The sequence below is a fragment of the Bombina bombina genome, chromosome 1 (assembly GCF_027579735.1).
Source record: "Bombina bombina isolate aBomBom1 chromosome 1, aBomBom1.pri, whole genome shotgun sequence".
Lineage (NCBI taxonomy): Eukaryota > Metazoa > Chordata > Amphibia > Anura > Bombinatoridae > Bombina > Bombina bombina.
The window spans coordinates 1334466090-1334490701 of NC_069499.1; the positions used below are offsets into that span (position 1 = coordinate 1334466090).

At 39.4% G+C, this 24612-nt stretch overlaps 1 protein-coding gene across 3 annotated transcripts in view; it reads left to right on the forward strand.

The window, feature by feature from the left end:
* The window catches only part of AARS1 (alanyl-tRNA synthetase 1), a 127294-nt gene that overhangs the window by 85133 nt on the left and 17549 nt on the right, over positions 1 to 24612 (forward strand). For all 3 annotated transcript variants that reach the window (XM_053702195.1, XM_053702212.1, XM_053702204.1), the window contains exons 6-15: positions 2677 to 2821; positions 2992 to 3137; positions 3281 to 3389; positions 4196 to 4346; positions 4621 to 4745; positions 4828 to 4972; positions 7533 to 7711; positions 15392 to 15505; positions 17900 to 18106; positions 18219 to 18403. In XM_053702195.1, coding sequence (XP_053558170.1) covers positions 2677 to 2821; positions 2992 to 3137; positions 3281 to 3389; positions 4196 to 4346; positions 4621 to 4745; positions 4828 to 4972; positions 7533 to 7711; positions 15392 to 15505; positions 17900 to 18106; positions 18219 to 18403 — 1506 coding nt within the window. The remainder of the gene's footprint in view (positions 1 to 2676; positions 2822 to 2991; positions 3138 to 3280; positions 3390 to 4195; positions 4347 to 4620; positions 4746 to 4827; positions 4973 to 7532; positions 7712 to 15391; positions 15506 to 17899; positions 18107 to 18218; positions 18404 to 24612) is intronic.

Consider the following 24612-nt stretch of genomic DNA (forward strand, 5'->3'; position numbering starts at 1 on the left):
ATTGTCACGACCGACGCCAGTCTGGTGGGCTGGGGCGCGGTCTGGGAACCCCTGAAAGCTCAGGGTCTTTGGTCTCGGGAAGAATCTCTTCTCCCGATAAATATTCTGGAACTGAGAGCGATATTCAATGCTCTCAAGGCTTGGCCTCAGCTAGCAAAGGCCAAATTCATACGGTTTCAATCAGACAACATGACGACTGTTGCGTATATCAACCATCAGGGGGGAACAAGGAGTTCCCTGGCGATGGAAGAAGTGACCAAAATAATTCAATGGGCGGAGACTCACTCCTGCCACTTGTCTGCAATCCACATCCCAGGGGTGGAAAATTGGGAAGCGGATTTTCTGAGTCGTCAGACATTTCATCCGGGGGAGTGGGAACTCCATCCGGAAATCTTTGCCCAAATAATTCAATTGTGGGGCATTCCAGACATGGATCTGATGGCGTCTCGTCAGAACTTCAAGGTTCCTTGCTACGGGTCCAGATCCAGGGATCCCAAGGCGACTCTAGTGGATGCACTAGTAGCACCTTGGAGCTTCAACCTAGCTTATGTGTTCCCACCATTTCCTCTCATTCCCAGGCTGGTAGCCAGGATCAAACAGGAGAGGGTATCGGTGATCTTGATAGCTCCTGCGTGGCCACGCAGGACTTGGTATGCAGATCTGGTGAATATGTCATCGGCTCCACCATGGAAGCTACCTTTGAGACAGGACCTTCTTGTTCAAGGTCCGTTCGAACATCCGAATCTGGCCTCACTCCAACTGACTGCTTGGAGATTGAACGCTTGATTTTATCAAAGCGAGGGTTGTCAGATTCTGTCATTGATACTCTTGTTCAGGCCAGAAAGCCTGTAACTAGAAAAATCTACCATAAAATATGGAAAAAATATATCTGTTGGTGTGAATCTAAAGGATTCCCATGGAACAAGATAAAAATTCCTAAGATTCTATCCTTTCTTCAAGAAGGTTTGGAGAAAGGATTATCTGCAAGTTCTTTGAAGGGACAGATTTCTGCTTTATCTGTTTTACTTCACAAAAAGCTGGCGGCTGTGCCAGATGTTCAAGCTTTTGTTCAGGCTCTGGTTAGAATCAAGCCTGTTTACAAACCTTTGACTCCTCCTTGGAGTCTTAATTTAGTTCTTTCAGTTCTTCAGGGGGTTCCGTTTGAACCCCTACATTCCGTTGATATCAAGTTATTATCTTGGAAAGTTTTGTTTTTGGTTGCAATTTCTTCTGCTAGAAGAGTTTCAGAGTTATCTGCTCTGCAGTGTTCTCCTCCTTATCTGGTGTTCCATGCAGATAAGGTGGTTTTGCGTACTAAACCTGGTTTTCTTCCGAAAGTTGTTTCTAACAAAAATATTAACCAGGAGATAGTCGTGCCTTCTTTGTGTCCGAATCCAGTTTCAAAGAAGGAACGTTTGTTGCACAATTTGGATGTAGTTCGTGCTCTAAAATTCTATTTAGAGGCTACAAAGGATTTCAGACAAACATCTTCCTTGTTTGTTGTTTATTCTGGTAAAAGGAGAGGTCAAAAAGCAACTTCTACCTCTCTCTCTCTTTTTGGCTTAAAAGCATCATCAGATTGGCTTATGAGACTGCCGGACGGCAGCCTCCTGAAAGAATCACAGCTCATTCCACTAGGGCCGTGGCTTCCACATGGGCCTTCAAGAACGAGGCTTCTGTTGATCAGATATGTAAGGCAGCGACTTGGTCTTCACTGCACACTTTTACTAAATTTTACAAATTTGATACTTTTGCTTCTTCTGAGGCTATTTTTGGGAGAAAGGTTTTGCAAGCCGTGGTGCCTTCCATCTAGGTGACCTGATTTGCTCCCTCCCATCATCCGTGTCCTAAAGCTTTGGTATTGGTTCCCACAAGTAAGGATGACGCCGTGGACCGGACACACCTATGTTGGAGAAAACAGAATTTATGTTTACCTGATAAATTACTTTCTCCAACGGTGTGTCCGGTCCACGGCCCGCCCTGGTTTTTTAATCAGGTCTGATGATTTATTTTCTCTAACTACAGTCACCACGGTATCATATGATTTCTCCTATGCAAATATTCCTCCTTTACGTCGGTCGAATGACTGGGGAAGGCGGAGCCTAGGAGGGATCATGTGACCAGCTTTGCTGGGCTCTTTGCCATTTCCTGTTGGGGAAGAGAATATCCCACAAGTAAGGATGACGCCGTGGACCGGACACACCGTTGGAGAAAGTAATTTATCAGGTAAACATAAATTCTGTTTTTTTAGGCTTGGTCTGAAAATTTCTGAAATATACAAGAGAATAGCTGCAATTTTCGGCAAAGTGACTAAAATGTGTGCATACTTTATTCCTGATTGCAGTCTTACTTGAAAGTGTTGTAAAAGGGTAATAACACACATTCTCTCATAAGACACACACCACACTCTCTCTCTCTCGCACAAAACACACATCACACACACTTTCTTGCACAGTAAGGGGTTGCGACCCGTTATTTGAAGAACCCTGGTTTAAAGGCTGTGCAAAAACTAAACTTTCTTCTTGCATAAGAATGTCCCTTTATGTTGCTATCAGTACTGAATTACCTATACATTCATTTTGTTGTGGTGTTTTGTTTACAACTTGGTTACATGTTTTGTCACGATTGCTTATGTTTCCCAATAACATAGTATATTGATACTTGTTTTTATTGTAGAGAAAACGAGAGCACACTGAAACCTTTGCCCAAGAAGAGCATTGATACTGGTATGGGGCTGGAGCGGCTGGTGTCTGTCCTGCAGAACAAAATGTCCAACTATGACACAGATCTATTTATTCCATATTTTGAAGCTATTCAAAAGGTACTTACCAAGTAGGGAAATCATTATAAACTAGAAGATAGGCTTGAGTATAATGGCTTTCCAGCTTTTCTAACATATGTGTCTTTTCCTAATGGATGGCAATCCATGCTAATTAATCAAGGGATGCAGTGGCAGATATGGCTGAACATTTTTTTTTTTTTTTTTTGCAGGGCACAGGTGCCAGGCCCTATACAGGAAAGGTGGGTGCTGAGGATGTGGATGGAATAGATATGGCTTACAGAGTGCTTGCAGATCATGCCAGGACCATCACTGTTGCACTTGCTGATGGAGGGAGACCAGACAACACCGGTCGGGGGTAGGATACAAGTCATTTTATAACCGTAGAATTCTCTAATGGGAAATTCAACTCTTATTGGAATCTGCCAGTTTTGTGTGTGTGCACATCTTCTTTTTTTTTTTCCTTAAACTGATTTGATTTTTATTCTTTTGATATTTCAGATATGTTCTTCGCCGTATTCTTCGCCGTGCTGTGAGGTACTCTCATGAGAAACTCAATGCATCAAAAGGCTTTTTTGCCACTCTGGTCGATGTTGTCGTCCAATCACTGGTTTGTGATTTTAATTGTTTTTAATCATTAATATTGGGGTAGAAAGACAGTACCCAACACTTGAGACCAATTTATATCAGATAGTAGCAACAAGTTACTAAAATCATCTTTTTATCATTTTGGCACAGAAATTGTAATATACAGTTTTAATGTTATAACTGTTAAAAATATATATATATGAGCCAGAGATCCAATGCTTCTGATATATTTTTATTAAATAGGTATTTCTATGTACATGTTTCCTGCATAAATATAAACTGCAAGATAAGGAAAACAGAATATAGGTGCACTACCAGCAACATTAAAACATAACTTTTAATACACACATAAACATTTGTTTCCTATCTAAATTATATCTGGATATACTATATATTATATAACATTATATTATATAACACTATGGATGAATACATCCAAATCTATTGCACAACAATTACCTTGTCTGTATGCAATGGTATTTAGGAGCTATTTTACTAAGTCCTTTATTTTATTTATTTTTTGTCATATAAGATTCTCTACAAGAGCTGTTTGATGTATTCAGAGTTATAAAATTAACAAGACAACTATTTGTTAGAGTAGTTATCACAAATATAATATAGTGTTTTGGTTATTCTATACCACCCACAGTCTCACACATTTATTCTTGGGAAAGGGCGTTTGTCACCTATTTGTGTTTATGTATTATGTTCATGGTCCTCTATCGACATCACTAGCTTAGTAAAGCCATGTATTTTTGATTGGGTGAACATTTTCAGAATCACGCCACCAAATGTAATAAACTTTCCTTTGTGCTTATACATGTACAGGGGGATGCTTTCCCAGAGCTTAAGAAAGACCCTGACATGGTAAAAGATATTATCAATGAGGAAGAGACACAGTTCTTGAAAACCCTTAGCAGGGGTCGGCGTATTCTAGACCGAAAGATACAGAGTCTAGGAGAGAGCAAGACCATCCCAGGTAAGTAATAATCAGAATTTATAATAAGGTTTAAAGGTGCTGTTTTTGTAAAGGTACAAATTGCACAAGGTCTGTGTCCAAAATACCTATCTGGTATTGCCAAGTCTGCTGCTTCTAGCTGCAATACCTTATTGCTTTATACTGTATTTACACTAAAAAGACTCTCCCGTTAATAATAAAAGGAATTATGAGGCAGTGTAGTTATGAAAAAGAATGGAACCATCTGTAACCTTGTTAATACTTAGTATAGCCACCATCATCTGCTCTTCCTTAGGGGATACAGCATGGCTGCTGTATGACACCTATGGTTTTCCAGTTGATCTCACTGGTCTGATTGCTGAGGAAAGGGGGCTCACAATTGATATGGAGAGTTTTGAAGAAGAGAGGAAAGCAGCTCAGGTAGGAAGTCACTACGATTAATGTCTGCCCTGTACCACTACTCCTTGTTCTTTTCATTCACTCTGTTTTCTGCTAAATCCAGCTTAAGTCTCAAGGAAAGGGAGCCGGTGATGAGGATCTTCTGATGCTGGACATCTATGCTATTGAAGAATTGCGGTCTCGAGGGCTAGAAGCCACAGATGACTCTCCAAAATACAACTATACATCCAACTCTGATGGAGTCTATGGTAAGGCATTTGTATACAAATAGGATGACTTGTTTGTGGGGACTGAGTCTTCAGAAACTGTCCATGAAATCTTTTCCCCTGTGAGTATAATGTATTTCTGGCTTTGGAGTGTATTTTTTTTAATTCTGACTGCCATAAATCTGATGCACAGAGCATACATCTGTTTCACTTACATGTGCTTTATATTAAAATGATGGTAAAGTTTAGTTAACATGATTCCATATATGCAATACTTGTTACTGTACAAGTGTAGAGCTACCTTTCTCTTAAGTGTATCCAGTCCACGGATCATCCATTACTTGTGGGATATTCTCCTTCCCAACAGGAAGTTGCAAGAGGATCACCCACAGCAGAGCTGCTATATAGCTCCTCCCCTCACTGCCATATCCAGTCATTCTCTTGCAACTCAACTAAGATGGAGGTCGTAAGAGGACTGTGGTGTTTTATACTTGGTTTATTTCTTCAATCAAAAGTTTATTTTTAAATGGTACCGGAGTGTACTGTTTATCTCAGGCAGTATTTAGAAGAAGAATCTGCCTGCGTTTTCTATGATCTTAGCAGAAATAACTAAGATCCTTTACTGTTCTCACATATTCTGAGGAGTGAGGTAACTTCAGAGAGGGAATAGCGTGCAGGTTTTCCTGCAATAAGGTATGTGCAGTTAAAATATTTTTCTAGGGATGGAATTTGCTAGAAAATGCTGCTGATACCGAAGTAATGTAAGTAAAGCCTTAAATGCAGTGATAGCGACTGGTATCAGGCTTATTAATAGAGATACATACTCTTATAAAAGTGTATTTTAAGGTTAGGATTCCTAGGATATTGTCCTTTCTCCAAGAGGGTTTGGACAAAGGCTTATCAGCTAGTTCTTTAAAAGGACAGATCTCTGCTCTGTCTATTCTTTTGCACAAGCGTCTGGCAGAAGTTCCAGACGTCCAGGCATTTTGTCAGGCTTTGGTTAGGATTAAGCCTGTTTTTGGGAGAAAGGTTCTACAGGCAGTGGTGCCTTCCGTTTAAGTTCCTGCCTTGTCCCTCCCATCATTCGTGTACTTTAGCTTTGGTATTGGTATCCCACAAGTAATGGATGATCCGTGGACTGGATACACTTAACAAGCGAAAACATAATTTATGCTTACCTGATGAATTTATTTCTCTTGTAATGTATCCAGTCCACGGCCCGCCCTGTCCTTTTAAGGCAGGTCTAAATTTTAAATAAACTACAGTCACCACTGCACCCCTATGGTTTCTCCTTTCTCGTCTTGTTTCGGTCGAATGACTGGATATGGCAGTGAGGGGAGGAGCTATATAGCAGCTCTGCTGTGGGTGATCCTCTTGCAATTTCCTGTTGGGAAGGAGAATATCCCACAAGTAATGGATGATCCGTGGACTGGATACACTACAAGAGAAATAAATTTATCAGGTAAGCATAAATTATGTTTTTTTTTCCTTCCTCTTTTCTTTTCTAAAAAGCTTGGGTTAATGCATTAAAGCAATTTATGCAAGCTTTTTTTTTTTTTTTTTACCTTTTCCCTCCCTCCCTAAGCTTTTATGGTGTCACATGCTTTTTAAAAGGCAGATTATCGGTTTTGTATCAACAATCATGGTAGGCAAAACATTCTTTGCAATAGTAACAAAGTTACACACCAGGGTCCTGAACAGGTAATTATGCGGGTGTGGCAGCATACTACATTGCAATATTATAACATTTTCTGTTGTAAATATTACTTAAAGGGACAGTAAAGTCATAATTATACATTTTTGATTTATAGACGGAGCATACAATTTTCAACAACTTTCCAGTTTACTTATTTAGTTCCTTCTCTTGTTATCCTTTTGCTGAAATGTTTATCTAACTAAGCTCAGGAGTAGCAAAGAACCTAGGTTCTAGCTGCTGTGGCTGTATATATATATATATATATATATATATATATATATATATATATATATATATATATATATATATATATATATATATATATATATATATATATATATATATATACACATACAGATTTTGTCATTGGCTCTCCCATGTGTTCAGTTAGAAACCAGTAGTACATTGCTGCTTCTTCAACAAATGATACTAAGAGAATGAAATACATTTGATAATAGAAGTAGACTGGAAAGTTGTTTAAAATTGAGTTTTCTATCTAAATCATTAAAGAAATGTTGGGTTTCATATCCAGAAGTCATCAGATGCAAAGGTCGCTGCCACTTCCACTGGCAAGTTGCTCTGCATTTTAAACTGAAAGAAAAATCTAGATAAATAGTTGATTCAGGGAAGATGTGAGGGCAACACAAACTGATATTGGGAGCTGACGAGCTTCATGCACTGGTAAGTACACAGTTCTTTAGGCTATATGAACTTGTATATGTGCACAGCTGCGGGGTTTTTTTTGTGGGGGGGGGGAGTTTTGGTTATCTGAGGAGTGCCATTTGGGATTTGTTTTAGAGTGTTGATGTTCTTAAAGGAAATGAATAGCACAAACTTATTAATTCACAAATCATTATCCAAGAATACGACATAAACACCTGAAGAAAAAACTATTGTTTCTTGCAGAATTTAAAGGCTTGGAGGCAACAGTGCAAGCAATTCGTATGGAAAAGAAGTTTGTGGAAGAGGCTAGCTCAGGGCAGGAATGTGGCCTTGTGTTGGACAAGACCTGTTTCTATGCAGAACAAGGAGGACAGACTTATGATGAGGGTTACATGGTCCGAGAGGATGAAAGCAGCGAGGATGTGAGTACCACACTTCAGCTATACTTGGCATTAAAGAGGCAGTCTACTCCATAATTTGTATTGTTAGAAAGATAATCCCTTTATTAACCATCCTCCAGTTTTGCATAACCAACATGGTTATATTAATATACTTTTTTTTTACCTCTGTGATTACCTTGTATCTAAGCTTACCCTTTATCTCAGTTCTTTTTACTGAATGCATTTTAGCCATTCGGTGCCTTCTCATAAGCAAGTCCATGGGCGTGAGCACATTATCTATATGGCACACATGAACTAACGCCCTCCAGCTGTCAAACTGTAAAAGGCATTGAGATAAGGGGAGACCTTCAAGTGCTTAGAATTAGTATATGAGTCTATCTGATTTAGCTTTAAACTAAGAATACCAAGAGAACAAAGCAAATTTGAGGATAAAAGTGAATAGGAAAAAAGGACAGTAAAGTCAAAATTAAACTCATGATTCAGATAGAGTATGCAATCTTAAACAACTTTCCAATGTACTTCTTTTATCAAATTTGCGTTGTTCTTTTGGTATCTTTTATTAAAAAATAAAACTAGGAAGGCTCATAACAACTTTGTGCACCTGTCTTTAGTACGCTATGGCAGCAGTGTTTTGCAACATTTGTAGCTTTGTATTGTAAAACACGGCTTCTATAGAGTACTAAAGACACATGCACAGAGTTCTTATGAGCCTTCCTAGTTTTACTCTTTAATAAAAGATACAAAGAGGACGAAGCAAATTTGATAACGGAAGTAAATTGGAAAGTTGTTAAAAAAATTGCACGCTCCATTTGAATCATGAAAGTTTAATTTTGACTAAACTGTCCCTTTTAAGGAGCAGAGCAAATACATAGAAAGGAAATTCCAAGTTCTTAATAAAGGTCAATATAGAGTTCCTTTTAGAAACCTTAAAGTGAAGGTTAAGTTTAGTGGTTTCGTCGCCTGTAATATATTATATAAGTCCTAAATAACATGATCGCTATTTTTTTTTTTAAATATAAGTATATAGATTATAGTGTTATAAACATGTTATATTTACTCTCCCGGCCGTTTGTTGCTCCTCCCTCCATTGATTTCCGGATTATTCATTACATTATGTACAGAGCAGTCCCACCCGCTCTGTACGTCATTCAAAAGCTCGTTCACGTTTTCATGAGCAATTGCGCATGCGCACCACTCGCCGTAATTTGTATTTGCGCCTGCGTGACCTATTTTGACAAAATACAAGACATAGCCGGAGGAATCGAAAGCGCATGCGCAAAACTAGAACGCGCGTTGAGCCTAACACATAGGAAGTAAATACAACGCATGCGCATTAGTTAGAGTTTTGCGGTGACGTAATTTGACGGCCGCCTAACGGCCAGTGTCTCTATTGGCTTAGAAAAAAAAACAAAAAAAAACGGGCTGTTTAAACAGTCTGATGAATCGGATAAAGAAGAGGTAATAAATACATTAATATAGCGAAACGAAAATTTTGATGAATTAAACTCACATTTATTTGGATACTATTTACAGGGAAAGAAGTTTAATAACTAAAACTTTACCTTCACTTTAATGAACTGTTTTATATTTTATTTATGTTTTATTTTTTTATATTTGTTTTGCTTTGTATTATTGCAGTATGAAAATGAAACTGTTTTAGAGAGATATTTTAAACTATTGATTTGGTTATTTTATGTATGGGTGATACTTGTCTATGGGGTAGATGTTTACACATATGCCTTTACTACACTATCCAGAGATGCTTGTACTTTTTACTAAGCATTTACTAGAGTGAGAGAAAATCTAGTGTTAGGTTAAATGCAGCGTTCAATCTGGGATAAATGTTGCTTTTATGAATACAATTTTCTTTTCTTTCATGTAATTAGCAAGAGTCCATGAGCTAGTGACGTATGGGATATACATTCCTACCAGGAGGGGCAAAGTTTCCCAAACCTCAAAATGCCTATAAATACACCCCTCACCACACCCACAAATCAGTTTTACAAACTTTGCCTCCTATGGAGGTGGTGAAGTAAGTTTGTGCTAGATTCTACGTTGATATGCGCTCCGCAGCAGGTTGGAGCCCGGTTTTCCTCTCAGCGTGCAGTGAATGTCAGAGGGATGTGAGGAGAGTATTGCCTATTTGAATTCAATGATCTCCTTCTACGGGGTCTATTTCATAGGTTCTCTGTTATCGGTCGTAGAGATTAATCTCTTACCTCCCTTTTCAGATCGACGATATACTCTTATATATACCATTACCTTCTACTGATTTTCGTTTCAGTACTGGTTTGGCTTTCTACAACTTGTAGATGAGTGTCCTGGGGTAAGTAAGTCTTATTTTCTGTGACACTCTAAGCTATGGTTGGGCACTTTTTACATAAAGTTCTAAATATATGTATTCAAACATTTATTTGCCTTGACTCAGGATGTTCAACGTTCCTTATTTCAGACAGTCAGTTTCATATTTGGGATAATGCATATGAATAAATCAATTTTTTTCTTACCTTAAAATTTGACTTTTTTCCCTGTGGGCTGTTAGGCTCGCGGGGGCTGAAAATGCTTCATTTTATTGCGTCATTTTTGGCGCAAATTTTTTTTTCTGTTTCCGGCGTCACACGTGTTTCGCCGGAAGTTGCGTCATTTTTGACGTTTTTTTGCGCCAAAAGTGTCGGCGTTCCGGATGTGGCGTCATTTTTGGCGCCAAAAGCATTTAGGCGCCAAATAATGTGGGCGTCTTTTTTTTTGGCGCTAAAAAAATATGGGCGTCACTATTGTCTCCACATTATTTAAGTCTCATTATTTATTGCTTCTGGTTGCTAAAAGCTTGTTCACTGGCATTTTTTCCCATTCCTGAAACTGTCATTTAAGGAATTTGATCAATTTTGCTTTATATGTTGTTTTTTCTATTACATATTGCAAGATGTCCCAGATTGACACTGAGTCAGAAGATACTTCTGGAAAATCGCTGCCTGGTGCTGGATCTACCAAAGCTAAGTGTATCTGCTGTAAACTTATGGTATCTGTTCCTCCAGCTGTTGTTTGTACTGATTGTCATGACAAACTTGTTAATGCAGATAATATTTTCTTTAGTACTGTTACATTACCTGTTGCTGTTCCGTCAACATCTAATGCTCAGAGTGTTCCTGATAACGTAAGAGATTTTGTTTCTAAATCCATTAAGAAGGCTATGTCTGTTATTCCTCCTTCTAGTAAACGTAAAAAGTCTTTTAAAACTTCTCATTTTTCAGATGAATTTTTAAATGAACATCATCATTCTGATTCTGATAATGGTTCTTCTGGTTCAGAGGATTCTGTCTCAGAGGTTGATGCTGAAAAATCTTCATATTTATTTAAAATGGAATTTATTCGTTCTTTACTTAAAGAAGTCCTAATTGCATTAGAAATAGAGGATTCTAGTCCTCTTGATACTAAATCTAAACGTTTAGATAAGGTTTTTAAATCTCCTGTAGTTATTCCAGAAGTTTTTCCTGTCCCTGATGCTATTTCTGAAGTAATTTCCAGGGAATGGAATAATTTGGGTAATTAATTTACTCCTTCTAAACGTTTTAAGCAATTATATCCTGTGCCATCTGACAGATTAGAGTTTTGGGACAAAATCCCTAAGGTTGATGGGGCTGTCTCTACTCTTGCTAAGCGTACTACTATTCCTACGGCAGATGGTACTTCCTTTAAGGATCCTTTAGATAGGAAAATTGAATCCTTTCTAAGAAAAGCTTACTTGTGTTCAGGTAATCTTCTTAGACCTGCTATATCTTTAGCGCATGTTGCTGCAGCTTCAACTTTTTGGTTAGAAGCTTTAGCGCAACAAGTAACGGATCATAATTCTCATAGCATTATTAATCTTCTTCAACATGCTAATAATTTTATTTGTGATGCCATCTTTGATATCATTAGAGTTGATGTAAGGTATATGTCTCTAGCTATTTTAGCTAGAAGAGCTTTATGGCTTAAAACTTGGAATGCTGATATGTCTTCTAAGTCTACTCTGCTTTCCCTTTCTTTCCAGGGTAATAAATTATTTGGTTCTCAGTTGGATTCTATTATCTCAACTGTTACTGGAGGGAAAGGAACTTTTTTACCACAGGATAAAAAATCTAAAGGTAAATTTAGGTTTAATAATCGTTTTCGTTCCTTTCGTCACAACAAGGAACAAAAGCCTGATCCTTCATCCTCAGGAGCGGTATCAGTTTGGAAACCATCTCCAGTCTGGAATAAATCCAAGCCTTTTAGAAAACCAAAGCCAGCTCCTAAGTCCACATGAAGGTGCGGCCCTCATTCCAGCTCAGCTGGTAGGGGGCAGATTACGTTTTTTCAAAGAAATTTGGATTCAGAATATTGTTTCAAAAGGGTACAGAATTGGCTTCAAGATAAGGCCTCCTGCAAAGAGATTTTTTCTTTCCCGTGTCCCAGTAAACCCAGCGAAGGCTCAAGCATTTCTGAATTGTGTTTCAGATCTAGAGTTGGCTGGAGTAATTATGCCAGTTCCAGTTCTGGAACAGGGGCTGGGGTTTTATTCAAATCTCTTCATTGTACCAAAGAAGGAGAATTCCTTCAGACCAGTTCTGGATCTAAAAATTATTGAATCGTTATGTAAGGATACCAACATTCAAAATGGTAACTATAAGGACTATCCTGCCTTTTGTTCAGCAAGGGCATTATATGTCTACAATAGATTTACAGGTTGCATATCTGCATATTCCGATTCATCCAGATCACTATCAGTTTCTGAGATTCTCTTTCCTAGACAAGCATTACCAGTTTGTGGCTCTACCGTTTGGCCTAGCAACAGCTCCAAGAATTTTTACAAAGGTTCTCGGTGTAATCAGAGAACAGGGTATTGTGGTATTTCCTTATTTGGACGATATCTTGGTACTTGCTCAGTCTTCACATTTAGCAGAATCTCATACGAATCGACCTGTGTTGTTTCTTCAAGATCATGGTTGGAGGATCAATTTACCAAAAAGTTCATTGATTCCTCAGACAAGGGTAAACTTTTTAGGTTTCCAGATAGATTCAGTATCCATGACTCTGTCTTTGACAGACAAGAGACGTCTAAAATTGATATCAGCTTGTCGAAACCTTTGCTCGTTTTCACATGCGACCTCTTCAGCTCTGTATGCTGAACCAGTGGTGCAGGGATTACACAAAGATATCTCAATTAATATCTTTAAAACCGATTGTACGACACTCTCTGACGTGGTGGACAGATCACCATCGTTTAGTTCAGGGGGCTTCTTTTGTTCTTCCGACCTGGACTGTAATTTCAACAGATGCAAGTCTTACAGGTTGTGGAGCTGTTTGGGGGTCTCTGACAGCACAAGGGGTTTGGGAATCTCAGGAGGTGAGATTACCGATCAATATTTTGGAACTCCGTGCAATTTTCAGAGCTCTTCAGTCATGGCCTCTTCTAAAGAGAGAATCGTTCATTTGTTTTCAGACAGACAATGTCACAACTGTGGCATACATCAATCATCAAGGAGGGACTCACAGTCCTCTGGCTATGAAAGAAGTATCTCGAATTCTGGTATGGGCGGAATCCAGCTCCTGTCTAGTTTCTGCGGTTCATATCCCAGGTATAGACAATTGGGAAGCGGATTATCTCAGTCGCCAAACGTTACATCCGGGCGAATGGTCTCTTCACCCAGAGGTATTTCTTCAGATTGTTCAAATGTGGGGACTTCCAGAAATAGATCTGATGGCCTCTCATCTAAACAAGAAACTTCCCAGGTATCTGTCCAGATCCAGGGATCCTCAAGCGGAAGCAGTGGATGCATTGGATGCATTGTCACTTCCTTGGAAGTATCATCCTGCCTATATCTTTCCGCCTCTAGTTCTTCTTCCAAGAGTAATCTCCAAGATTCTGAAGGAATGCTCGTTTGTTCTGCTGGTAGCTCCAGCATGGCCTCACAGGTTTTGGTATGCGGATCTTGTCCGGATGGCCTCTTGCCAACCGTGGACTCTTCCGTTAAGACCAGACCTTCTGTCGCAAGGTCCTTTTTTCCATCAGGATCTCAAATCCTTAAATTTAAAGGTGTGGAGATTGAACGCTTGATTCTTAGTCAAAGAGGTTTCTCTGACTCTGTGATTAATACTATGTTACAGGCTCGTAAATCCGTATCTAGGGAGATATATTATAGAGTCTGGAAGACTTACATTTCTTGGTGTCTTTCTCATCATTTTTCCTGGCATTCTTTTAGAATTCCGAGAATTTTACAGTTTCTTCAGGATGGTTTGGATAAAGGTTTGTCTGCAAGTTCCTTGAAAGGACAAATCTCTGCTCTTTCTGTTCTTTTTCACAGAAAGATTGCTTATCTTCCTGATATTCATTGTTTTGTACAAGCTTTGGTTCGTATAAAACCTGTCATTAAGTCAATTTCTCCTCCTTGGAGTTTGAATTTGGTTCTGGGGGCTCTTTAAGCTCCTCCGTTTGAACCTATGCATTCATTGGACATTAAATTACTTTTTTGGAAAGTTTTGTTCCTTTTGGCCATCTCTTCTGCCAGAAGAGTTTCTGAATTATCTGCTCTTTCTTGTGAGTCTCCTTTTCTGATTTTTCACCAGGATAAGGCGGTGTTGCGAACTTCTTTTAAATTTTTACCTAAGGTTGTGAATTCTAACAACATTAGTAGAGAAATTGTGGTTCCTTCATTATGTCCTAATCCTAAGAATTCTAAGGAGAAATCATTGCATTCTTTGGATGTAGTTAGAGCTTTGAAATATTATGTTGAAGCTACTAAGAATTTCAGAAAGACTTCTAGTCTATTTGTTATCTTTTCCGGTTCTAGGAAAAGTCAGAAGGCCTCTGCCATTTCTTTGGCATCTTGGTTGAAATCTTTAATTCATCATGCTTATGTCGAGTCGGGTAAAACTCCGCCTCAAAGGATTACAGCTCATTCTACTAGGTCAGTTTCTACTTCCTGGGCGTTTAGGAATGAAGCTTCGGTTGATCAGATTTGCAAAACAGCAACTTGGTCTTCTTTGCATACTTTTACTAAATTCTACCATTTTGATGTGTTTTCTTCTTCTGAAGCTGTTTTTGGTAGAAAAGTACTTCAGGCAGCTGTTTCAGTTTGAATCTTCTGCTTATATTTTCAGTTTTTTTCTTTATAAGATTTAAACTTTATTTTTGGGTGTGGATTTTTTTCAGCGGAATTGGCTGTCTTTATTTTATCCCTCCCTCTCTAGTGACTCTTGCGTGGAAGATCCACTTCTTGGGTAGTCATTATCCCATACGTCACTAGCTCATTGACTCTTGCTAATTACATGAAAGAAAACATAATTTATGTAAGAACTTACCTGATAAATTCATTTCTTTCATATTAGCAAGAGTCCATGAGGCCCACCCTTTTTTGTGGTGGTTATGATTTTTTTGTATAAAGCACAATTATTCCAATTCCTTATATTTATGCTTCGCACTTTTTTCTTATCACCCCACTTCTTGGCTATTCGTTAAACTGATTTGTGGGTGTGGTGAGGGGTGTATTTATAGGCATTTTGAGGTTTGGGAAACTTTGCCCCTCCTGGTAGGAATGTATATCCCATACGTCACTAGCTCATGGACTCTTGCTAATATGAAAGAAATGAATTTATCAGGTAAGTTCTTACATAAATTATGTTATTTCCACTTGTTATAAAAGATTAGGGTAGTCTGTTTAATGTGTCTCTTCTGATCTGCAGAAAACAGAATTTACTGTAAGAAATACTCAGGTGCGTGGAGGCTATGTGTTACACGTGGGTACTCTGTATGGGAGCCTTAAAGTTGGCGATCGTGTGCGGCTGTATGTAGATGAGGTAAGTTGGGGCTAATTGAGGTGTCAGCAGTGTTAATAATTTTACATGTTATTTTGCTGGAAATATGTGGCATTTGGCAAAGTAAAGTTGTATGGTCTCCAATGAACCTAAATTATATAGTTTATTTTATCAAAGCAGGACCTCTGTCTCAGGGAAGATACAGCATTTTGAAGATATGAACAGCTGACAAGTTAAACAAACATGTATAAAAAAAACTGGTAAAAGCTGTAATTGGCAGTATGCATGCTTTGTGCATAAGTGGCACTGAAATAATCCGCTTACTAGTTGATGATTGCCATTCCATTAGCTTTATTTGCTGATGTGGATATGCCTCCAAAAGATTGACAAGAGATAAAGTTTGATACCAGAAGCAAAATATTTTCAACTCGCACTTTTTTTTTTCCCCCTCACACTCTATCCTCACATTCTCAATTGCCAGTTGATAAATCCTGCTGCATAAGTTAACCTTAGAAGTTGGATGAGTACACGTAGTGTTTGTAAATAATTCACTTTGTTAGAGCAGAGAGTGTTTTGCTGCAACATTGTTGGTAGTTGAGAAGTAGCTGGATGAATCCGTATTTAACTATTTTCTGACAATGCTCGTTCCAGACTTCTCAGCTTGCTAACAACTTTACTCTGACATCAAAAAAAAAAGTTTCTTCTAAACGTTTTCTCCATGCAGTATAATAATAAAACACAAGACCTAAAACCACCTGTACAAAAAATTCAAAGGTTTCTCATCAACTGTACTTGACACAAGGAAGTACTGAATGTTAGAGACAATAAAGCAAAAGAGGAATTCTATGCCAATGACAATAACTTGGTATGTGAGCTTGATTTATATGAAAGTAAACAAAAACTTCAGATCTAAATTGAATAAATCAAAGTATTTTAAGTGAATTGATCAGTGTGCACTGTGTCCAGTAGTGTAATAGCAGCTGAATGGCTGGACACGTTATTAAAATTTTTAAAAAACAGATATAGTTGGACAATATTCTGAGCAGATAGCTACACAATTTAAAGATATTTTCTATAAAGACCTTGTGTAATTCTACTATACCAAATAACCAGTTGTTGTGCTAATGTCCCAGTCATAATTCCTGACCCTAGCACCACCACAATATCTCCAGACTTAAGATCAACAGTTTGGCTAAATTCCCAATATAAACCCAGTGGCACGGTTCAGCTGGGGAAGGTTTCACAGGCACAGCTATTGGACATGCACACAAGTTGTAGGTCAATTTCAAGACCCTAAAGACTAAAGGACAAGTCAACACAGTAGATTTGCATAATCAACAAATGCAAGATAACAAGACAATACAATAGCATTTACTCTGAATTTCAAATAAGTAGTAGATTTTTTTTCTAACAAATTTAAAAGTTATGTATATTTCCACTCCCCCTGTACCATGTGATAGCAATCAGCCAATCAGAAATGCATATACGTATAGTCAGTGAATTCTTGCACATGCTCAGTAAGAGCTGGTGACTCAAAAAGTGTAAATATAAAAGAATGTGCACATTTATTTTAATGGAAGTAAATTGGAAAGTTGTTTAAAATTAAATGCTGTATCTGAATCATGAAAATTTAATTTGACCTGAGTGTCCCTTAAGACAATATGAAGCTTTAGTAAGATTTCATGGCTTCCTTCTCTGTCAGAGTAAACCAGATGATCTGACAAGAGGATGTAAACATTTATACCAGGAGCAAGATCAAGACTAGGTCAATCATCATCAAAAATTGCAGATTTCATTCTAGAAGTCTAATGTTGCCAAGAGATCCTCTATTTCCAGTAAAGATTTGTGATTAATCAATATGGTAAATATCAATATTTAACTCTTTACAAAGTCATTTTAATTAAAAAAACAAAACAATTAATGGAAATAAGTCTGGATTTTTTAATTTAAATTTTTTGAAACCTTTATATCAGTGCCCAGGGTTTTCATAACTGACCTAGAAGAGTTAGCTTAGTCTTGGGACAAACTGATCACCTGCTTGTGTGTTGGTTAGAGCAAGAATGTATTCATTATTTTGGTTCTCTCCTTTACACAATATGCTGACTCTTATGCCAGTAACTTTTTCTATTATTTTGTAGCACAGAGTTTTCTCTTTTTTTGTATTGTGATTTGTGTGTATGTGTGTGTGTGTGTGTGTATATATATATATATATATATATATATATATATATATATATATATATATATATATATATATATATATATATATATATATATATATATATATATATATAAATGTCAGACTGATTTGCAAATGTTACAGTAATGCACTTTTCCCAACCTGATGTGACTGTTTAAAAGAAAAATTACATGAATACTTCTAGCAGCCAGGATAAGCGATTACTGATTGACCGTGTCTCTAATATCTTCCTTTAGGCAAGAAGGCGTCCTATAATGAGCAACCACACAGCTACCCACATCCTTAACTTTGCCCTACGCTCAGTGCTTGGGGAGGCTGATCAGAGAGGCTCCCTTGTTGCCCCAGACAGACTGAGATTTGACTTCACAGCAAAAGGTGCAATGAGCACTCAGGAAATTCGCAAGACTGAAGAGATTGCCAGCAAACTGATCCAAGAGCACAAGGTGAATTTGGACTAGATCCAAATCCTATGACTTATTTTTCTGTCTCCATTTCAACACCACATGTTTTATGTAATAACTTAAAATGGGTAGTAACAAACCAGTTTCTCTTCAGGTTGTCTATGCTCTCGATTGCCCTCTTGCAGCAGCCAAGGCAATTCAGGGGCTGCGTGCTGTGTTTGATGAGACCTACCCAGATCCTGTGCGTGTGGTGTCTGTTGGTATTCCAGTCACTGATCTCCTAGCTGATCCTTCTGGACCTGCAGGTTCTGTGACATCCGTGGAGTTCTGTGGTGGAACGTAAGTTTTAGTCAATCCGTTTCTAACAAATGGCGCTCTAAAAATGAATAATAATAGTCAACGTTTGATTTCTGTAAGCATTTCATAATCCATTTAACCCTTTCGCTGCTAAGCCACTTTCAAAACCCTAGTGCTTAGCCAATTTTGAGCTTTTTTTGCTACCTATATTTAAACACTATTGTAAGTCAAATTTGAGTGAGTGACTCACACAAATTATATATTGTTTAAATAAAAAGAAACGCTCAACCTGGAAACGAATAATGGCTTGTTCTATGTCTAGTTACCACCCAAGAAGCAGCCTCTTTTTACTCAACATGTGCCTTTCACAGAGAACTTTCCTGAAGCATATCAGTTGGATCCTGACTTCACAGTACAGTCCAGCCCCGAAATACCAGGAAATCCTTCTCTGAACGAGAGAAACAGCAAAACCCCAGACGTACGTTTCGGCCTGTTGTGGGCCTCGTCAGTGAGGTGCAGCCATATCCCTCTAGGCATACTGAGCAATGGGTCCACGTCTGGATTCCCACTTCACACTTAGGGAGACTTCCCAAAATGTTATAATTTGCATAAATAAAAAGAGAAAAGCGCTCAACCTGGAAACGAACAATAGCATAATAGCTTGTTCTTTTTATTTATGCAAAGTCTCCCTAAGTGTGATGCAGGAATCCAGACATGGACCCGTTTTCTCAGTGTGCCTAGAGGGATATGGTTGCACCTCACTGACGAGGCCCACAATAGGCCGAAACATGCGTCTGGGGTTTTGCTGTTTCTTTCGTTCAGAGAGGGATTGCCTGGTATTTCGGGGCTGGACTGTACTGTGAAGTCAGGATCAGAGTGATATGCTTCAGGAAAGTTCTCTGTGAAAGGCACATGTTGAGCAAAAAGAGGCTGCTTCTTGGGTGGTAACTAGCCATAGAACAAGCTATTATTCGTTCTCAGGTTGAGCGCTTCTCTCTTTTTATTTATGCAAATTATATATTGTGTTCACCAGGCCTAGCAGATTCAGAATATACCATTTATTATATTGTGAGATAGTCGCCTCAAAAAAAACTGTGTAAAAAAAAGATTTTTGAGTAAATAATAATGAAAATGGCCAGGTGACTACTGCCGTTACAGTGATCAACTTTACTAAATTGTCATCAAGGGTAACTACATGAGAAATATGGACCCATAGGGGCTTTTGGGGGTTATAATATAGATTAGAGAGGCTCCATTGTGTAGTACAGAAATAAATAAAATCAATTTTATTTAATTTTTTCCCTGCAAGGTGATCACTGTTGCCACAGTAGTCACCTGGCTAAACAAACATATTCATATAGTTAAAGTGAAGGTAAACTTTGATGAATGAAAGCACGTTTTTTAAAGATACTATTAAAAACAGGGGCACTTTCATTCATCAAAGTTTACAAAGCAGCCATTTTTATTAAAAACGTACCTTTTTTTTCTTTTCACAGACAGAGCAGCTTCCCCCTCCTGGAAATCCTCTCCACACGTCAGCAATAACTAATCCGGCTTCCTCCAATCACAGCATGGCCTCAGGCAATGACTACCCTGGGGGGAAAGCCGTGATTGGAGGAAGCCGGATTAGTCATTGCTGACGTGTGAAGAGGATTTCCAGGAGGGGGAAGCTGCTCTGTCTGTGAAAAGAAAAAAAGGTACGTTTGTAATCAAAATGGCTGCTTTGTAAACTTTGATGAATGAAAGTGCCCCTGTTTTTAATAGTATTTTTAAAAAACGGGCTTTCATTCACCAAAGGTTACCTTCACTTTAAGTGAGGGACTTGTCTACTAGAAAATAAACTTTATTAGGGGTCTAACAGATTTTTTTTAAAAAAGTTCCATTCCCAAGCAAATCCTCATATTGTTTCTGTAAAAATAAAAATTTTGCTTTGTAGTGGCTTTTCATGACAATTTGAAAGAGCAGATGACTATCTTGCAAATGAGGGGTCTTGGTGGTCTGTGGCTAGTAATGGAGCTGAGATTGAGGTTTCTCCAACATAGGTGTGTCCGGTCCACGGCGTCATCCTTACTTGTGGGATATTCTCTTCCCCAACAGGAAATGGCAAAGAGCCCAGCAAAGCTGGTCACATGATCCCTCCTAGGCTCCGCCTACCCCAGTCATTCTCTTTGCCGTTGTACAGGCAACATCTCCACGGAGATGGCTTAGAGTTTTTTAGTGTTTAACTGTAGTTTTTATTATTCAATCAAGAGTTTGTTATTTTAAAATAGTGCTGGTATGTACTATTTACTCAGAAACAGAAAAGAGATGAAGATTTCTGTTGGTATGAGGAAAATGATTTTAGCACCGTAACTAAAATCCATGGCTGTTCCACACAGGACTGTTGAGAGCAATTAACTTCAGTTGGGGGAACAGTGTGCAGTCTCTTACTGCTTGAGGTATGACACATTCTAACAAGACGATGTAATGCTGGAAGCTGTCATTTTCCCTATGGGATCCGGTAAGCCATGTTTATCAAGATAGTAAATAAGGGCTTCACAAGGGCTTATTAAGACTGTAGACTTTTTCTGGGCTAAATTTAACACATATTTAGCCTTGAGGAATCATTTATTCTGGGTATTTTGATATGATTATATAGTCAGAGCCTCATTTTCGCGCCGGTATGGCGCACTTGTTTTTGAGGACAGCATGGCATGCAGCTGCATGTGTGTGGAGCTCTGATACATAGAAAAGTCTTTCTGAAGGCATCATTTGGTATCGTATTCCCCTTTGGGCTTGGTTGGGTCTCAGCAAAGCAGATTCCAGGGACTGTAAAGGGGTTAAATATAAAAACGGCTCCGGTTCCGTTATTTTAAGGGTTAAAGCTTCCAAATTTGGTGTGCAATACTTTTAAGGCTTTAAGACACTGTGGTGAAATTTTGGTGAATTTTGAACAATTCCTTCATACTTTTTCGCAATTGCAGTAATAAAGTGTGTTTAGTTTAAAATTTAAAGTGACAGTAACGGTTTTATTTTAAAACGTTTTTTGTGCTTTGTTATCAAGTTTATGCCTGTTTAACATGTCTGAACTACCAGATAGATTGTGTTCTGACTGTGGGGAAACCAAGGTTCCTTCTCATTTAACTATATGTATTTTATGTCATAAAAATATTTAGTAAAAATGATGCCCAAGATGATTCCTCAAGTGAGGGGAGTAAGCATGGTACTGCATCATCCCCTCCTTCGTCTACACCAGTCTTGCCCATACAGGAGGCCCCTAGTACATCTAGTGCGCCAATACTCCTTACTATGCAACATTTAACGGCTGTAATGGATAATTCTATCAAAAACATTTTAGCCAATATGCCCACTTATCAGCGAAAGCGCGACTGCTCTGTTTTAGAAAATTCTGTAGAGCATGAGAACGCTGATGATATGGTTTCTGAAGGGCCCCTACACCAGTCTGAGGGGGCCAGGGAGGTTTTGTCTGAGGGAGAAATTTCAGATTCAGGAAACATTTCTCAACAAGCTGAACCTGATGTGATTACTTTTAAATTTAAGTTGGAACATCTCCGCGCTCTGCTTAAGGAGGTGTTATCCAATTTGGATGATTGTGATTATCTGGTCATTCCAGAACCACTATGTAAAATGGAAAAGTTCTTAGAGGCCCCGGGGCCCCCCGAAGCTTTTCCTATATCCAAGCGGGTGGCGTACATTGTTAGTAAAGAATGGGACAGGCCCGGTATTCCTTTAGTACCTCCCCCCATATTTAAAAAAATTGTTTTCCTATAGTCGACCCCAGAAAGGACTGATGGCAGACAGTCCCCAAGGTCGAGGGGGCGGTTTCTACTCTACACAAGCGCGCCACTATACCCATAGAAGATAGTTGTGCTTTCCAAGATCCTATGGATAAAAAATTAGAAGGTCTGCTAAAAAAGATGTTTGTTCAGCAAGGTTCCCTTCTACAACCAATTGCATGCATTGTCCCTGTCACTGCAGCCGCGTGTTTCTAGTTTGATGAGCTAGGAAAGGCGATTATTAGTAATTCTTCTTCTTATGAGGAGATTATGGACAGAATTCGTGCTCTTAAATTGGCTAATTCTTTCACCCTAGACGCCACCTTGCAATTGGCTAGGTTAGCGGCGAAAAAATTCTGGGTTTGCTATTGTGGCGCAGAGCGCTTTGGTTAAAATCTTGGGCAGCGGATGCGTCTTCCAAGAACAAATTGCTTGACATTCCTTTCAAGGGGAAAACACTCTTTGGCCCTGACTTGAAAGAGATTATCTCTGATATCACTGGGGGCAAGGGCCACGCCCTTCCTCAGGATAGGTCTTTTCAAGACCAAAAATAAACCTAAGTTTCGTCCCTTTCGCAGAAACGGATCAGCCCCAAGGGCTACGTCCTCTAAGCAGGAAGGTAATACTTCTTAAGCCAATCCAGCCTGGAGACCTATGCAAGGCTGGAACAAAGGAAAGCAGGCCAGGAAACCTGCCACTGCTACCAAGACAGCATGAAATGCGGGCCCCCGATCCGGGACCGGATCTGGTGGGGGGCAGACTCTCTCTCTTCGCTCAGGCTTGGGCAAGAGATGTTCTGGATCCTTGGGCGCTAGAAATAGTCTCCCAAGGTTATTCTCTGGAGTTCAAGGGGCTTCCTCCAAGGGGGAGGTTCCACAGGTCTCAGTTGTCTTCAGACCACATAAGAAGACAGGCATTCTTACATTGGGTAGAAGACCTGCTAAAAATGGGAGTGATTCATCCTGTTCCATTAGGAGAACAAGGGATGGGGTTCTACTCCAATCTGTTCATAGTTCCCAAAAAAGAGGGAACGTTCAGACCAATCTTAGATCTCAAGATCTTGAACAAGTTTCTCAAGGTTCCATCGTTCAAGATGGAAACCATTCGAACACTTCTTCCTTCCATCCAGGAAGGTCAATTCATGACCAAGGTGGATTTCAAGGATGCGTATCTACATATTCCTATCCACAAGGAACATCATCGGTTCCTAAGGTTTGCGTTCCTGGACAAGCATTTCCAGTTCGTGGCGTTTTCTTTCGGATTAGCCACTGCTCCTAGGATTTTCTCATAGGTACTAGGGTCCCTTCTGGCGATGCTAAGACCAAGGGGCATTGCTGTAGTACCTTACTTGGACGACATTCTGATTCGAGCGTCGTCCCTTCCTCAAGTAAAGGCTCACACGGACATTGTCCTGGCCTTTCTCAGATCTCACGGATGGAAAGTGAACGTGGAAAAGAGTTCTCTATCTCCGTCAACGAGGGTTCCCTTCTTGGGAACTATAATAGACTCCTTAGAAATGAGGATTTTTCTGACAGAAGCCAGAAAAACAAAACTTCTAGACTCTTGTCGGATACTTCATTCCGTTCCTCTTCCTTCCATAGCGCAGTGCATGGAAGTGATAGGTTTGATGGTAGCGGCAATGGACATAGTTCCTTTTGTGCGCATTCATCTAAGACCATTACAACTGTTCATGCTCAGTCAGTGGAATGGGGACTATTCAGACTTGTCTCCGAAGATACAAGTAAATCAGAGGACCAGAGACTCATTCCGTTGGTGGCTGTCCCTGGACAACCTGTCACAAGGGATGACCTTCCGCAGACCAGAGTGGGTCATTGTCACGACCGACGCCAGTCTGATGGGCTGGGGCGCGGTCTGGGGATCCCTGAAAGCTCAGGGTCTTTGGTCTCGGGTAGAATCTCTTCTACCGATAAATATTCTGGAACTGAGAGCGATATTCGATGCTCTCAAAGCTTGGCCTCAGCTAGCGAGGGCCAAGTTCATACATCAACCATCAGGGGGGAACAAGGAGTTCCCTAGCGATGGAAGAAGTGACCAAAATCATTCTATGGGCGGAGTCTCACTCCTGCCACCTGTCTGCTATCCACATCCCAGGAGTGGAAAATTGGGAAGCGGATTTTCTGAGTCGTCAGACATTGCATCCGGGGGAGTGGGAACTCCATCCGGAAATCTTTGCCCAAGTCACTCAACCGTGGGGCATTCCAGACATGGATCTGATGGCCTCTCGTCAGAACTTCAGAGTTCCTTACTACGGGTACAGATCCAGGGATCCCAAGGCGGCTCTAGTGGATGCACTAGTAGCACCTTGGACCTTCAAACTAGCTTATGTGTTCCCGCCGTTTCCTCTCATCCCCAGGCTGGTAGCCAGGATCAATCAGGAGAGGGCGTCGGTGATTTTGATAGCTCCTGCGTGGCCACGCAGGACTTGGTATGCAGATCTGGTGAATATGTCATCGG